At 39.6% G+C, this 15,134-nt stretch overlaps 2 protein-coding genes across 2 annotated transcripts in view; both read right to left on the bottom strand.

Annotated features, from left to right (window-relative positions):
• Positions 1–3,893, bottom strand: part of LOC140926015 (cadherin EGF LAG seven-pass G-type receptor 1-like) — a 63,290-nt gene extending 59,397 nt beyond the window's left edge. The window contains exons 1-4 of the mRNA XM_073375828.1: positions 3,790–3,893; positions 3,355–3,474; positions 2,106–2,181; positions 1,411–1,517 (exon numbers count right to left, since the gene is read on the bottom strand). Coding sequence (XP_073231929.1) covers positions 1,411–1,517; positions 2,106–2,181; positions 3,355–3,474; positions 3,790–3,891 — 405 coding nt within the window. The 5' untranslated portion in view covers positions 3,892–3,893. The remainder of the gene's footprint in view (positions 1–1,410; positions 1,518–2,105; positions 2,182–3,354; positions 3,475–3,789) is intronic.
• Positions 3,894–6,168: 2,275 nt separating this feature from the next.
• Positions 6,169–14,882, bottom strand: LOC140926014 (cadherin-18-like). Its single transcript, XM_073375826.1, has 6 exons — positions 14,818–14,882; positions 12,425–12,481; positions 11,743–11,873; positions 9,907–9,966; positions 8,506–8,595; positions 6,169–6,324 (listed from the first exon to the last, which is right to left on the bottom strand). The coding sequence occupies exons 1-6, from the start codon at positions 14,870–14,872 to the stop codon at positions 6,169–6,171; spliced, it is 549 nt and encodes a 182-aa protein (XP_073231927.1). The 5' UTR covers positions 14,873–14,882.
• Between the last annotated feature and the right edge of the window lie 252 nt (positions 14,883–15,134).

Raw genomic sequence — 15,134 nt, 5'->3', positions numbered from 1 at the left:
CAAAACGAGGGTACATTGAAATTGTCTGTCACAAAGACAACCCATTCCTACACATTACTTGCCGGAAATGTTTAGATTAATCCTCAAAGAAAATTTCGTCCACTTCAATGCAAAGCACTACCTGCAAAACTATGGAACTGCAATGGGCACAAAGACAGCAGATTTGATTCCTTTGCCAATATTTTAATGACATATATTGAAACAACAACTCTAAGCAAAACTGTCTTCAGAACAACAGTTTGGAAATGCTACATACACGATATATTTTCCCTATCGGACATGAGTAAACCAGACATCGAAGCCTTCATTGAACAAGCAAACTTACATCACCCAACTATTGAATTCAAGGCTGAAACATTTGACACTGAGACTGCGTTTTTAGACACAGTTGTATACAAAGGCACAAGATTCAAGGTAAAATCTATCCTTGATGCAAAGACACATTTTAAACAAACAGAAACCTTCTTGCACACACATTTCACCTCGTGTCACCCTCCAAATGTTAAAAAAGGATTTGTCAAAGGAGAAGCCTTGAGAATCCTATGAAAAAACTCCTCAGAAACAACCTTTGAGAAAAATAATTCAAATTTAAAAAAAAAACGCTTGATGGACGGAGGCTACCCACAATCTTTGATAGAAAACCTACAATCAGAAATAAAATTCACCAAAGGGAGTCTAAACTTCTAAAACAAAACAATAGGAGGAAAAAGAAAAATTGCCATTCGTGACACAATATCAGCCCTCAGTGTCTACTATAAAGGAAGCTTGAATGAAAAAATGGAATCTTATACAAAACCAACTATAACCTCAATAAATTTTTAAAGAACCACCGATCATTTCCTAACAAAAAAGGAAAATCATTAAAGGACATGCTCGTTAGAGCCAAAAAAAAGGTTAACAGAGGGTTCCACGCCTGTATAGGTGTGCGGCCTTTCACCCTTTGTATTTTTTCGCACAACAGGTTTCTGAGTATTTTAGCAATAATTCCAGCTGGCTGTGTTTTATATAACAAGTGTAGTCAACTGTCTTGTTAGTAGTTAGTGCCTATTTGTGTAATAAAATAGGGTGACCCACCCCCTAAGGGTAGCTGAAAATTGCACAACCCACCCCTTGCACTAGGCTCAAAACCTCATGACCCACCCCCTCTCTGCTCCGGCCCACCCCCCCCCCCTATACTTTTTGACCAGTCCCTAATATCACTTTATCACGATTAATCTATCCCGCTCGTGACTACTCTATCGTGATCACGACTGTTTTATCGCGATTACTCCGACTTTTCAGATTCCGATTGCCCTACCACGATGAAGGTCGCTGCTTCATGATTACGCTATCGAAATGGCTTCATTGCAATCGTTATATTTCTGCTCTTCTTGCGATACAGTGAATGTGTGTAAAACTGCTGTCACATACCAGAACTTTCAGCCTGTATTCCTGTTTACTTTCCCTGTCTAACGTTCCATTCAAGGAGATAACTCCACTGGATGCATTGATGATGAAAAGACCTTGCTCATTGGTCGCTAAAAAGAGACAATTTGAGAGAAGCAAAATTTAAATCGCATTTTCGGGAAATTAATGGCACAACCGTACAGAACCTCTCACACAAAGACAGTTCTGGGCATCATACGAGTAGAAAGAAATGAGAACGATCAGTGGCCAGACGTGATAAGGGGGTAGGTACAGGTAAGCTGTGTTTGTGCCTAGAACTGAGCCATGCAAGAGAAACCAAAGGAGAAAAAAACTAGGATTAAAGACAGTGATGGTGATGATCGCTGCCGACCAGGGACGTGACAAAAATCTTTCGCTGTTAAAAGTACCGTGCTATCTATACGGATTTGTAAGTTTCTAACTGTCCTTTGTAATTTTACATGTAAAGAAGACCATCGAAACTTTCGATTTGTGAAAAGAAAGTCTGATCGGGAGTGAATTTACGGGATTCGAACCCTTGTTACGCAGAGGTCAAATTCGAGTCCCCAAAGTCTCACTTTTTTCAGGGTTTACATTTTGCAGTTAAAAACATATGGTTTTAATGTGTTCATTATTTTACTTAGTTTTGTATTGAAGTCTGTTTGTTTTGCCCTGTGCATGTACGTTGCACTGGTACTTACATTTGACTATTTCGAATGTGACTGAAGCATTCAGTTTGTCTTGGTCACTTGCAGTCACTTGAAGAACAGAGATCCCCTGTTGAAACAAAGTATCTTATAAGAACTTATTATTGAATGGTACCGCCCTAAGACAGCACAACGCAATAACAGGAACAAGGACTGCACATCAAGCAGTAGGGTCATGATATTCCCTGTTTAAAGCCTTTTTAAAACTCCCAAGATCTTATTAGTAATTCTCCTTTCTGGCTGTTATACATGTCCTTGTACATTACGTAAGAAGATTCTGGGTTATATCAACCTATCACTGTCTAGTTGATCCATTTGTCTGTTGGACGCGATGTACTGACATTACAAAGGGACGTTACATACAAATCACTTCGGGAAGTTCAAAGGTTAGATAACCTAAAAACCTTTTAATTTGACTGCAAAACAGGCGTTATCTTTTCCGATTTAAAGGTGGGTAAAAAGGAAGAGCAAGGCTGCCGTGAAATGCGAGACAAGCGACCAGGATCGTTCCAAAAAAACATTAATAGGCGGCCACGTCATATGAACGATCACACCACGCCCGACAAACCACTAATAATCCCCAGCAACAATAATGTAGCCCCATCGTACTCCCAGTACCCCCTTTGTAACCCACTGTAAGCCCCTGTAACATCTTGTAACCCCTTATAACCCCTTGCAACCCCGCGAAACCCCATGTTCACTCTTGTAACCCACTATAACCACTTGTAACCCCCTGTTACCCCTTGTCAACCTCTTGTATTACCACTTGTAACCTCTTGTAACCTCTTGCAACCTCTTGAAACCCCTTGTACCCTCTTGTAACCCCATGAAATCCCTTATAATCAGCTGTAACCCCTTGCAACCCCCTGTAACTCCCTTCAAACTCTTGTAACCCCCTATAACCTCTTCTAACCCTCTGTAATTCCTTGTAATCCTTTGTAGCCTACCGCAGCCCCTTGTAAAACCATGTAACCCTCTGTATTCTCCTGTAACCCTTTTAACCCCTTGTAACCTCCTCTAACCCTTTGTAACTTTCCGTAACCACTTATTTCCCCATTCCAACCCACAGTAAGCCCTTGTAACCTCACCTAACCCTTTTTACCTCCTGTATCCTCTGTATTATTTTAGCGATGTCAATAGGCAGATATGAAAAACACTCGACATTAATTTTTAACAATGTTTTCATGTCGCCAAATCTTTTTCTTGAGTCCTGTTGGCAGATATTTATTCATTTATTTCTTACCACAGCTGCATCTTCTGTAACAAATCCAGTGTAATCTAAACGGGAAAACCGCGCAGGAAGGTCGTCTTCATCCCTGACTGATATTGTAAGAGTTGTCCAGTTAGAGAAGCCACTTTGATACTGCAGAAGAAAAGATTTCTTGTTGTAATGTCACTGGCTGGAATATAAATCAGCACACGTACAGTGTAATCATGTGGAGGCATGGTGTCTCTCTTAACCCAGTTGCATAAATGGATACCAGTGACATACTGTTAGGGGTAATATAAAGGGCTCCATCCAGAAGGAGGAGTAATACTCCTAGCTGCTAGCTGCTCCACACTTCCAAAAAGTAGCACATATCTGTCATTCATTTACTTAATTAACTGACTAGGTCACTGCAAAACTGCAGCGTGCAGAACACAGACTGCAGATATTGCAGAACTGATGCAAACTTACATTTGATGCTGTGATGTTCAGCAAGTATGAGGATTTTGACTCAAAGTCCAGAGCCTTTGCCACCAACACACTGCACTGGTAAGAATCCTTCAACTTGAACATCCCATCCTGACAAAAGAGCAATATCACAAAAACACATGTCTGTAATTGAGGTTGTCCCAAAAAACTTGCAACAGAAAACCTTTCCCGTCAACTAAAAGCAAAGATGAATTATTTCAAACAAGAAGACGCCTAATGGTGTCTACGCGCGATGTGTTGGCGTAAGTAAGAATTATGTTGAATGGCATTGGAAAGTTGAGTAGTGTATCAACAACAAATGTGTGCAGGAGAGAAAGAGATGTTCTGTTATATACACTAGAAGATGACTTACACACAAGGGTTCCTTTGCTCCTCAAAACAAAACGTACATCAATATTACCTACCATTTTCCTCAATAAATGCACTTCCATTTTCAACAATAGCATGTATAAATGTATCAGGGCACAAGGCCGTGCTCTAACGAACATTTTTAGCTGGGGTGCCCAGGCCTAAAAGATGGTCACCAAAATAAAATTTTCGGGCAGTCCCTCAGGTTCCCAAACAGGGAACACAGGGGCCACCAGGTACACAAGGGGACACAGGGGACACAAGGGGACACAGGGGACACAAAGGACACAAGGGAACACAGGGGCCACAAGGGGCCACAAGGGACACTAGGGGCACAAGGGGACACAACGGAAAAAGAGAACACAAGAGGACACAGGGGACACAAGGGACACAGCGCACACAAGGGACACAAGGGACATAGGGGAAAAAAGGACACAGGGGACACAAGGGGACGCAGAGGGCACAGGAGACACAGGGGATATGGAACACAAGGCACAAAAGGGACAGGGGACACAAGGGGACAAAGGGACGCAGGGACAGGACACAAGGGAACACAAGGACACACAAGTGACACAAGGGACACAGGGGGACACAGAGGACACAAGGCGACACAGAGGACACAGGGGACACAAGGGACATAAGGGGACACAAGGGACACAGGAGACACAAGGGGACAAAGGAGACACAAAGGGACACAGGGGACACAGGGGGACACAAGGCGACACAGGGGACACTAGGAGTCAAAGGGGGCACAAAGGACACAGGGGACACAAGGGACACAGGAGACACAAGGGACACAGGGGACCAAGGGGACACAGGGGACACAAGGGACACAAGGGGACACAGGGGACACAAGGGACACAGGGGAACACAGGCAACACTGGGGACACAAGGGATGGAGGCAACATAAGGGGACACAAGGGACACAGGAGACACAAGGGGACACAGGGGACACAAGGGACACAAGGGACATAAGGGGACACAAGGGGCACAGGGGACACAGGGGACATAAGGGACACAGGGGACATAAGGGACACAGGGGACATAAGGGACACAAGGAGACACAGGGGACACAAGGTGGCAGGTGACGCCCTTGTTTATTCAGAGACTTTTAAAAATACAAAACTTTTGCTTCGCGTCGCCGACCGTACTTTACGCCTGTCAGAGTAGAAGTAACAATTTCTTTTGAAAAACTAACTAATACACCATCCTGACTTTAAGAAAAAATTTTAATGCTATTTTGAAAAGCTGTTAACATCGAAAAATGTGCAGCTTGTCACGAGTTCATAGTCAAGTATCATGTTACATGTGAATTCAAGTAGAACGATCTTTGAAGATCAACGTTCGCCCGGCGCCCGATTTACATGTAACAACATTTTCTTTTAACAAGCTTTTTGATAGTCATGCTACATAGAAGTTGACCTCAAGAGTTCCTTAGAGAGCGGAATTGAATTACGGTTTGAATGCAAAAAAGGGGCGAATTTATGTAGAGCAAGTCTGGAACCGAGAAAGAACCGAGAAATGGGTAAATGGTAAGCAAAATTCCGTTTGGTTTGTGCCAACGGAAATGAACGGACTACCTCAAAACGTACTCCTCAATTTTCGGTTGGAATTTCCGAAAAGTGACCTTACCATTTACCTTCCATCCGGAATCTCCGAAATTTTCTGTCAACTGGTAAGAACCCCGAGACAATATTTTCAGTCGCCCGAGGCCAAGTCTAGAGAAGTAAGTTAGAGCAAAGCCTTGTCCTCCTCTACGCAGTAAGCTCACTTTTCCCTCCTTTGCTAACGCAGTATCTTTTTTCTGCTTGTGCAATCCAACCTGACTTGCACGTGATTCAAAGTTGCAGCGAATAAAAATCAAGCAGTTTTTCGGGACGGGCATGGGATACGGGAAAGTTAAGAAAAACGAGGTAATTTTTGACTCCCAAGAAAAATACGAAAGGAATGCGCAACAGAATTTATGACGCTGGCTGACTACGTCATTCTGCGTGATAAATATTTGTGAAAATGTCAGAATGGTTTACACGTATCTTGGTTAAGGCAACCATTAAGTAAACAAATTCCTACCTCGTTTCCAGCAACAATCTCATAGAGAATCTCAGCATTTGCCTCAATGTCCTCATCCTGGGCAGTTACAGTGAATATCTGCTGATTTACATCAGTAGCCTGGAGGGAAATTATGTAGTGAATTGTTGGAAGAAAAAGGTAAATTGAAGGACAGAGAACTCTAAAGAAAAGGAAGTCTCTTCAAGGGGAAGAAAAGGAAGCTGAGTGTGCAATGAAGGGAAGGGAATTTGCGTGCTGAATGTGAATTTACATCGGAGTTAAGCAACATTTCTTAGCAATGCACATCTAAAGGAAGTGGACGTTTTGCATTCTTGGACAGTGATTTTGCACAAATTCTTGGACAAATCGTCTCTATAGCAATACAAATTTGGTATAATCAAGCTATATCAAAAGAGAAAATGGCTCATTTTGACGTATGTCGCTTCAAAACGACACTGGTTAAACTTCCGCATCAACTAGAAATAACCAAAGGTTAGGGAGTGTGGACGACAACAATCAGAGGTCCAAAAGCGGCGCTTTTGCAGTAACGCTGTGCCGTGCGTAAATTTCACGTGACAGATGATCAGAGTACGAGTGATAAAAGGTCCAAACGCACGCGATCAAATTGCGTTATGTGCATTCTATTCATTTTTAGTGGAAGTCCAAACGAATGCTGGCTACATACGTGCGACACATGCGTAATAACAACCTGGAGATTAGGATTGTGGGCTCCTCGATGACGCACGCAATGAGATAAGAAAAATGAAGTGGAGACAGCAAACGAGTAAGGCTTAACTTATAAGTAAGGACACATTAGGAATCTGAATTGATGGAAGGGAAACTCAAATTAGAGAAAGGGAAGGGGTAATGATGAGCAAGGATGTCTCCAGTGATGGGAAAAACACAAGGGAAGGTTGAATCCAGACAAGAATCTCAAAGAAGCCCTAAAGGGAAAGGGGAGAGTATATTGGCTGTAAGTAGTACAAAGCAAGCAAAGAAAAGTTAAAATGAAGGAACAAGATTTAACAGGACATAATAGAGACCTTTACGTGTAAATTCGAGGACGAGGGCGACTACGAGTACGAGATTTTGACTTGAGTTTTTTTGGCGTCTTCTCAAAGTATAGACTTAAAAATAATAATAATCATCTTTATTGAGGAAACTTTTTCATAAAAGATATGGTTTTCAAAAAGGACCTCAAAACTAGATATATATTATAACAACCAAAAAAAAAGCTATAAAATTACAAAGGGATTAAAAAGATCCAAAAAAATCCATAAAAAATTAAAAATAAGTATAAGTAAAAATTAAAACGTAAGTAGCTATATTAAAAACTTAAAAACATTACGTTTAAAACTATTTACATTCATTGACTTCCCGGACAGCTTCATTTTACCATTCTTCACTAGAAAAGTTAGCATCGTTATCTCTAGTGAAGGAGGTTACGAGCTCTCCTGATCCCAAAATGATAAAACTTCTAACATTGATATCTTGTTTTCGCCACCATGCACGACATTCGCGCGAAAACTCGTGGTAGAATGACGACGGCTACTACGTTTTCCCGCCAAAATGACGCTGGCTCACGTGCGTGCTCTACTTAGCACTGAGAAAATCTCGTACTCGTAGTCGTACTCGTTTTAGAATCTAAAGCTCTCTAATTGCAGAGGGAAGGTGACTAAGGAAAGGGAAGACTGTGAGGCAGGGTACGGTACATACATACATACATACAACTTTATTTAAACTCGGATTTAGAATAGCTGGAGAGAGCTAGTATCTCCGAGTATAGTAATAGGATATGGGCAGGGGAGTCTCCAAATGAGGGGGAACTTCAAGGATCGTGGAGTCCAATGCAAAGGAGGATATAAAAGGCCAAGGCCTTGTTGTTCGAAGACCGATTAGCGTTAACCCCAGGTTAAACTTTAATCCGGGTTCCTTTTTCTTTTGTTCAAAAGCATTCCACCAGAAATTTTCCCAATTCTTTTTAGAGCATTCAGTCTTCAAATTGTCGATAAAAAGAACTAAATTGAATTTCCCTTTTAAGCTTTCAGATCTGAATTTAACTTTTGCACTAACCCAGGGTTATCTTAACCCAGCTTTGCACAACCCGGCCCAAGAGGGTAGATTACAGTGGATGGAAGACTCCATGGTACAGGGTGGGGTCTTAAGTGGAGTGTCTGCATCTGAAAGATCCTCAACTTTGAGTTTTTATACGTTTACTTTAAAGTTACTTACTCAAAGAGTAATTGTTCAAAGAAAATCTAAAGATAAAATTAATTTGTGGCTGCAGTTGTTATCACTTACTTCCCCAACTGTCACATTGTAGTGTTGACTTGAAAAGTGAGGATAGTGATCATTAATATCTGTAATCCAGTAATACACACTAGCTGAAGCCTGTTGAAGGAACAATAACCAGTTATTAAGCTTGACTTTCTGTTCACCTGGGTATGAAGGCACCATTAATCCTCTACACTAGACCCACCAATGGCCAGCAATTGAGAAAGAGAAATGAAACCATTAAGTATATGGTGGTTCCAAATACAAACTTTAATTTTCTAGAGATAGTGGGTGTTCATTATAAGGATGTTATTAGCTAGTATATGGAACATATATTATGCTACATACAAATAAAAAACTACATGTATGTAGAGATAAAAAAGGATTTTAATGGAAGCTTGACGGAGTCTTATTTTTACTTTTTTAAAGCCTGATTGCCGATTTTAGGAGAAAATGAATATTTTCCTTGCTGATGTTTTAAGAACAAAATATACGATACAGTCGACTCACGGTAACTCGAACCCTCTATAACGCGAACCTCCCGTTAACTCGAAGTAATTTTCATTTCCCTTCAGATCATTTTCCATATAATTTTACCCTCGATAACTGGAACTCCAGATAACTCGAACTTTTTTCTATTTCCCTTGAAGGTTCAAATTACCGGGAGTCAACTGTATTCTTCAAACTGGTCTCTAGACTCCCCAAAACTCAGGCCAAACTCATATACATCAACAACCATTTTCAGGGTCATCCTCTAGCAGTACATGAATAACACAGCTTTTCTAGGAAATCACCCACTAATAAAAAATACATGCAACTATACTGTGCGGGTATGTATAATAATAAAATAACTCAATAAGCATACTTAACCATTGCTCATAAAGAGGAATTGTATAATATGTCATTTAAGTCTATAAACCAGTGTCAACCAATCCTGTTTCCATTCAACCACTGTAACTCTGTTACCTGGGAGTGGCAGGAGGGGGTACTTGGGTTAATTTTTGCTGGAAAGGGATATACCCCATCTTAGTCACTTTGGGAAAAAAGTAATTTTTGCAACCACAACTTAGTCACTTTCTGTTTAAGCATCTACCTTATATGTATAAAGCCTTTTAACTTGATCATCCTAAAATTAACTGACACATTAACTTTGTTAAACTTAATGTGGTGTAAATCTTTCTATTTTTAAATCCCTACATACATGTACCTGAATTTTCTGACCCCCAGTTAAAGTCCTGAGAATGTGCGATCTCATTGTGGTAACTCTTATGAAAATGCAACCCCATAATAGTCAATCCAGCCGTGAAAAAAGATGTGACCCCATTAAGCGGCACATAACCATTAGCCTATTACTAGGAAGTACCCCCCCCCTCCCCCGCTGCTCTGTCACTTGAAACAAAAATAAGTAAAAGTTAGTTCTCAGTTCACCTTATTGCCCCCATCATCAAAGGCAAATACCATAAATGATCCCTGTGTGGCATTCAGCACCTGAAAGATTCAGTTTACAACAATGCACGTGTAAGTACTAGTACATGCAGTGGCTGACCAAGATGGTCTAGGGGAATTACATTTCTACAGACCCCTGAAATGCACAAATTAGACCTGTCCAGAGTTTTCCTTATAAATGCCTTAAAATGTTGAAATTAATACTACCAAAGGATCATACAGAACTTTCAGTTTGTGGTTTAACAAAGACACTTGAACACCACTTCTTCATTATTTCTTATGAAAGCATGGTTATTTTATGTGAATTTACCCTTTCAGAAGGAAAAAAAAACTTTGAAGAAACGTTGCACTTATACGCAAATTACCCTTCATTCGACAGATTTCAGTGGAGACAAATAATTATGTCACTGTGGGTTTCTTAGATGCTTGACTTTTTGGGCACCCTGTTTATTTTGACTATCAAGATTTCTTTACCCTTGACTAAGATTTTTTAAGCTTCCCTTCAGACTTTCATTCCAACATACGGTTAATATATTTGCAGGAAAGTTATGTGAAATGCAGTAACTGAATAAAGTCACACAACACACTTTAAGACCTCATAACTTGATCTTTCTGGAATCTTTTGTTCTTCTGTTGTCTCCACAACAATCAAGATGTCATAGGCAGCGGAGAAGGAGGGGCAAGGGGGATGTAGCCATCCCTGAAAAAAATTTGGGAGGGCAGAGACATCTTGGTGCCGAAAAACACTTTTACCAAAGTATCTGACAATACCTATGACATGAGCGCACATTCTCTGCCCTCAGACAACTCAAGAACTACCTAAGAACACCTGAACACCACCTGAACACCACATGAACAACTACCAACTGATTCATTGTCACAAATCAAAAGTGGACACACTAGACACTGTGAAGGTTGCTTTGCCAACGAACAATGCAAAGGGTATTTTGGAAAATTTGAGAAGGGGTATGCGTATGGCTGAGTGGAAGATGAGCCCCCCTCCAAGTTCACGCCCCGCCGCCTCTGGATGTTTCACCAATTTTCACCTCCAAATAATAGGAGACATTTGATTGACAGAAAAATTTGCATTGACTATCAACACGTTTCAATAGGCGCGATTCCTTAATGGAAAAAACACAAGCAGCTATGTCACTTCTCTTTGTTGTTACATACTGCATAAAAGAAAGAGGCACTCTTGTTTAAAAGGAGCTACTATGGCACCTTAACTCACCATAACTTAAGGTGACTTAAGGTGATTTTTGAAAGGTGACTTTAGGCGACTTAAGGTGACTTAAGGTCCCAGAGTAGGCCTTAAAAGTCTAAAAATGATAAAGTATTATAAAACAGGGCAACATAAATTAAGGCTTAAGGTCTTAAGGAACTGGATTTGATGAATAGCCCATTTAACAGTTAAAAATGGAAATGGGGCTGGAGGTGACCTTTTTCTATTTGATACAACCCTGCTTTCTTCATGTTGTTATCATTTTTACTACTTGTAGTACATGTGTATGTTACAGGTCAAAATTATATTCAGGTTAAAATTTTTTAACCTAGGTTGATTCTCAGTTTCCTTTGTCTCCTAACCCTAATTATTCAGGAATTAGGATTAGGAAACACAGAAAATTGAGAATCAACCTAAGTTAAAAAGTTTTAACCTGGATTTAATTTTGACCTGTAACAGTATATTTAAAGCATAATTTTCATCAGTAAACAATAGAGGTTTGTATAAAACATGGTTAACCTTAGCCTTAAGGTAATGTACATTATCTTGAAGGCTATGGTTCAAAGCCCACAACCCAAAACGTCTTTAGAACAAACCTCTCGATCGATGTGACTCTGTATGGTAATGTTTCCCGTAGCATTGTTGATGACGAACAACTGCGCTGCTCCAGCGCCGAGCTCATATCTGACAGGACTAGGTCCCGCTAGTGCTTGAGCAACAAATGAACCTGAAAGGCAAAAAATCGCGACAAATGACTCAAATGTTTTCAGGAAAACAGAACACAATCCGCCATTTTTCAAGCTTAGCATCCACGCCCTCAATGGCTTGCACTACAAGGAGTCTGGTTCTAGATCAGTGTTCATGTTCTGCAACCAATCAAAAGGAAAGGAATCTGTCGCTCCATTGATCACCTGACTTGATGAGTTTATGATGACTGCTTACAACTGAAATGGAATTTCTATTTGAATACTTTCCGAGAATTACCTTGTTTTTCCTTACAAAATTAATTCAGAATGTTAAGACGAAATTTTAGTAAACAAAAGAAACTGGCCATGACAATTTCGAATAATGAAGGGTAATAGGGTGTTTTCACTCACGTGGCCAGCTTCTATGCTAATTTATTGGAACAAAAGAAAGCATTTACATGACAAAAGAGTTCAACTCCCAGAGGATTTTCTGGGTACTCCTATATGGCCGCCGTTTCATTGTTTTGGAACACCAATATGGCCGCCGTAACGTCATGTGAAAATGCTCCATAGTGCAACAAAATCCACCTACCTACAGGTTCCTCCTCGTTGATTGTAATCAAAATGAGTTGCGTCAAAAAATCGAGACCTGTGAAAAAAAAAAAAAAACAGATAAGAAAGTGTCACATATGTCGTACTTAATTTTTTATCTCAGGTGAGTTCTACTTTTCTTTTGTTTAGACTATATTGGCATACGTGACCATACCCAAAAACAAATCAGACATCAGACATCAGACATCCGACATCCGACATCAAAAATCAGACATCGGACGTCGGATTTCGGAAATCGAAAATCAGACATCGGACATCGGACATCGAAAATCAGACATCAAGACGTCGGACATCGGACATCGTAGATCAAACCTAGGAAATCAGACATCAGAAATAATCAGACGTCGGATATGGGACATTGGACACAGAAAATCAGACGACTGAAATCAAACAACAGATATCGGATATCGGACATCGGACATCAGACATCAGACATCAGATATCAGAAATCAGACATCAGACATGTACATTGGACATCGAAAATCAGACATCGGAAACAGACATCAAACATCAAACATCAAAAAACAGATAGCGGACATCGGACATCAGTCATCGGACATCGGACATCAGACATCAGAGAACAGACATCGGACAAGGGACATCAGACATTTGACATCAGACATCAACAAAGGACATCGGACATCAGACATCGGACATCGGGGGTTAAATTTTGGTCCAGGGATTTTGGGGGGTTTTGTTTGTAGCCCTAGAGGTTTTCATATTTGCCCCCATTCTATCATCCCTTCCACCCCCTTCACCCCCCCTCCCTCTGGGTATGGAACTCCCCTTCGAATCATATTCGAGACGTCTTTAGTTTCTCTGAATGACTTTAAACGTGAACGAAGGCCACTTCACTTTAATTAGCGACCGATTTCAATACCAAGACTGGATGTATGTAATATTTAACAAAACTTTTAATTCAATGTAGGTTTGATGTTCAATTAATTCAACCGTTGTCGTTTGATGTTTGTAGTTTTCTCAAAGAGATAAGCAAACAAGCTACTTTTAGTTAGTCCAGGAGGGTATGGGTGGATGTAAGAAATAGCAAAATACGAGACTAAAAAAAGAGCTAAAAATTAATGGGACGCACAGAAAAACTCAGTCAAAAAAGCGAAGGGGTGGCTCAGCTCCTTTGGCAGTAGGAAAAAAATGGTGGAAATGCCGCTTTCCGAAAACGAAATAGTCCAACAAACCAAATATACTGAACAAAAACTATTGAAGAATATCGGGTAGAGAAAACAAACCGTTATATCCTGCCTGCCGAGGAAAAGAAGAAAGGAACGGAAATTTTATATCTAGCAGTAAGCATGGTTTGAGCGGGAAACATTTTGTTTGAATGAAAAATAACAAAACAGTTATTGAATGAATTAAATTCGTTTAATATGAAGGATTCACATTTAGGGAGTTCGAAAGTTTTCGACGTAGAGACCGATAACCATGTGAAAACAACTCCTCGATATGTATGAATTCTTTATATCATACATATCCTTGTGCAATAATTGTTAAGTATTTTTCCATTTAAATATTTATATACCTTGTGTTGTAACTATCATCATGTCCGTTGTTAAGGAGGCATGCACGGAGTTTGGTTAAAGAAACCTGACGTATGAATGCCAAAATACATGCATTCTCTGACCGAATATATCGTTGTGTTTAGGAAAAGTCATATCAGAATAACATTTATTTTCTTATACAAGGCTCACAATAATGATAACTTTTGTAAGTTTTGACTGTTAAGGCATCTGTTTGGAAATTTTTATCAATATTTTATAATGTTAACACTCGATAGTTCAACTGAATAATTTCACAATTGTTTTAAACACTAAACGGGATTGAAGCCCTATAATTTTCTTGCTACTACAACGTACCACAGTAAATTTAAAAATATATAAATCTGATAAAAGATTAAAATATACTAAAGACAAAAAAAGTTTGTATTACTTTTTTTCCTAAGTTAACGTCGAAAAACAATTTAAATTACTGAATGAATTGTGAACTAAAAATGAATAAACCTTATATTTAACCGAGGTCAGTAGTCTGAAAATGAATTAAATCTCAAGTCTAATCGATATCCTGAATGTGAAAAAAACCTAATGACAAAAAAAATTCTTTGTTTTATGACTTTGTTGTTTTTGGCGAGACACGGATATAAAATTTTTACTTAGAACTTCGACTCAAGAAAGTGCTTAAAAATGACGAAATGAGTCTTATTTCTCAAAACAGACTATGATAAAAGTTGCTTTAAAGTTACTGTTTACTAACTGTAATCAAGCCTTAAATTTAGAATGGCCCTTACATAATGAATAAAATGAATCAATTGCTGGCAAGGATTACTAGAATTAAGCTTCAATAATATTATGACAATTTACCTACCTTGGGAAGCTTTAAGAAGGGACAGGAATAATGAAAAACTCAGAAGTTTTATCATTGTTGGTGGAAAATCATCTCCTTACTTTGATCGGAAACAGGTATTTTCTTTTTGCTCAACTTTTCGATGGTCGCATTTAGCAAACATCGGAACAGCGGGATGTCAACACCAGGTTGCTGAAGAATATCATCCGAGTGGAAACGCTTGCTACGCAGGCTGACAATACGCCACGCGCCGCGCCTATAATATTTATTGTTTGTTTTTCCTATACCTTTGATTGTAACCGTTACTTTTGGTAGTTGCCTGATGATTGCTTCGCAAG

The sequence above is a fragment of the Porites lutea genome, chromosome 2 (assembly GCF_958299795.1).
Source record: "Porites lutea chromosome 2, jaPorLute2.1, whole genome shotgun sequence".
NCBI lineage: Eukaryota > Metazoa > Cnidaria > Anthozoa > Scleractinia > Poritidae > Porites > Porites lutea.
The sequence above is the reverse complement of the archived record's forward strand: the minus strand, read 5'-3'. Positions and strand labels throughout refer to the sequence as shown.

Coding starts and splice junctions, on each gene's coding strand:
- LOC140926014 (XM_073375826.1), bottom strand. CDS start 14,872: ATGATAAAACTTCTGAGTTTTTCATTATTCCTGTCCCTTCTTAAAGCT. Junction 8,596..9,906: donor TTGATGATGGGGGCAATAAG/GTGAACTGAGAA, acceptor TTCCTTCAACAG/GCTTCAGCTAGTGTGTATTA. Junction 6,325..8,505: donor ACAATGTGACAGTTGGGGAA/GTAAGTGATAAC, acceptor ATTTCCCTCCAG/GCTACTGATGTAAATCAGCA.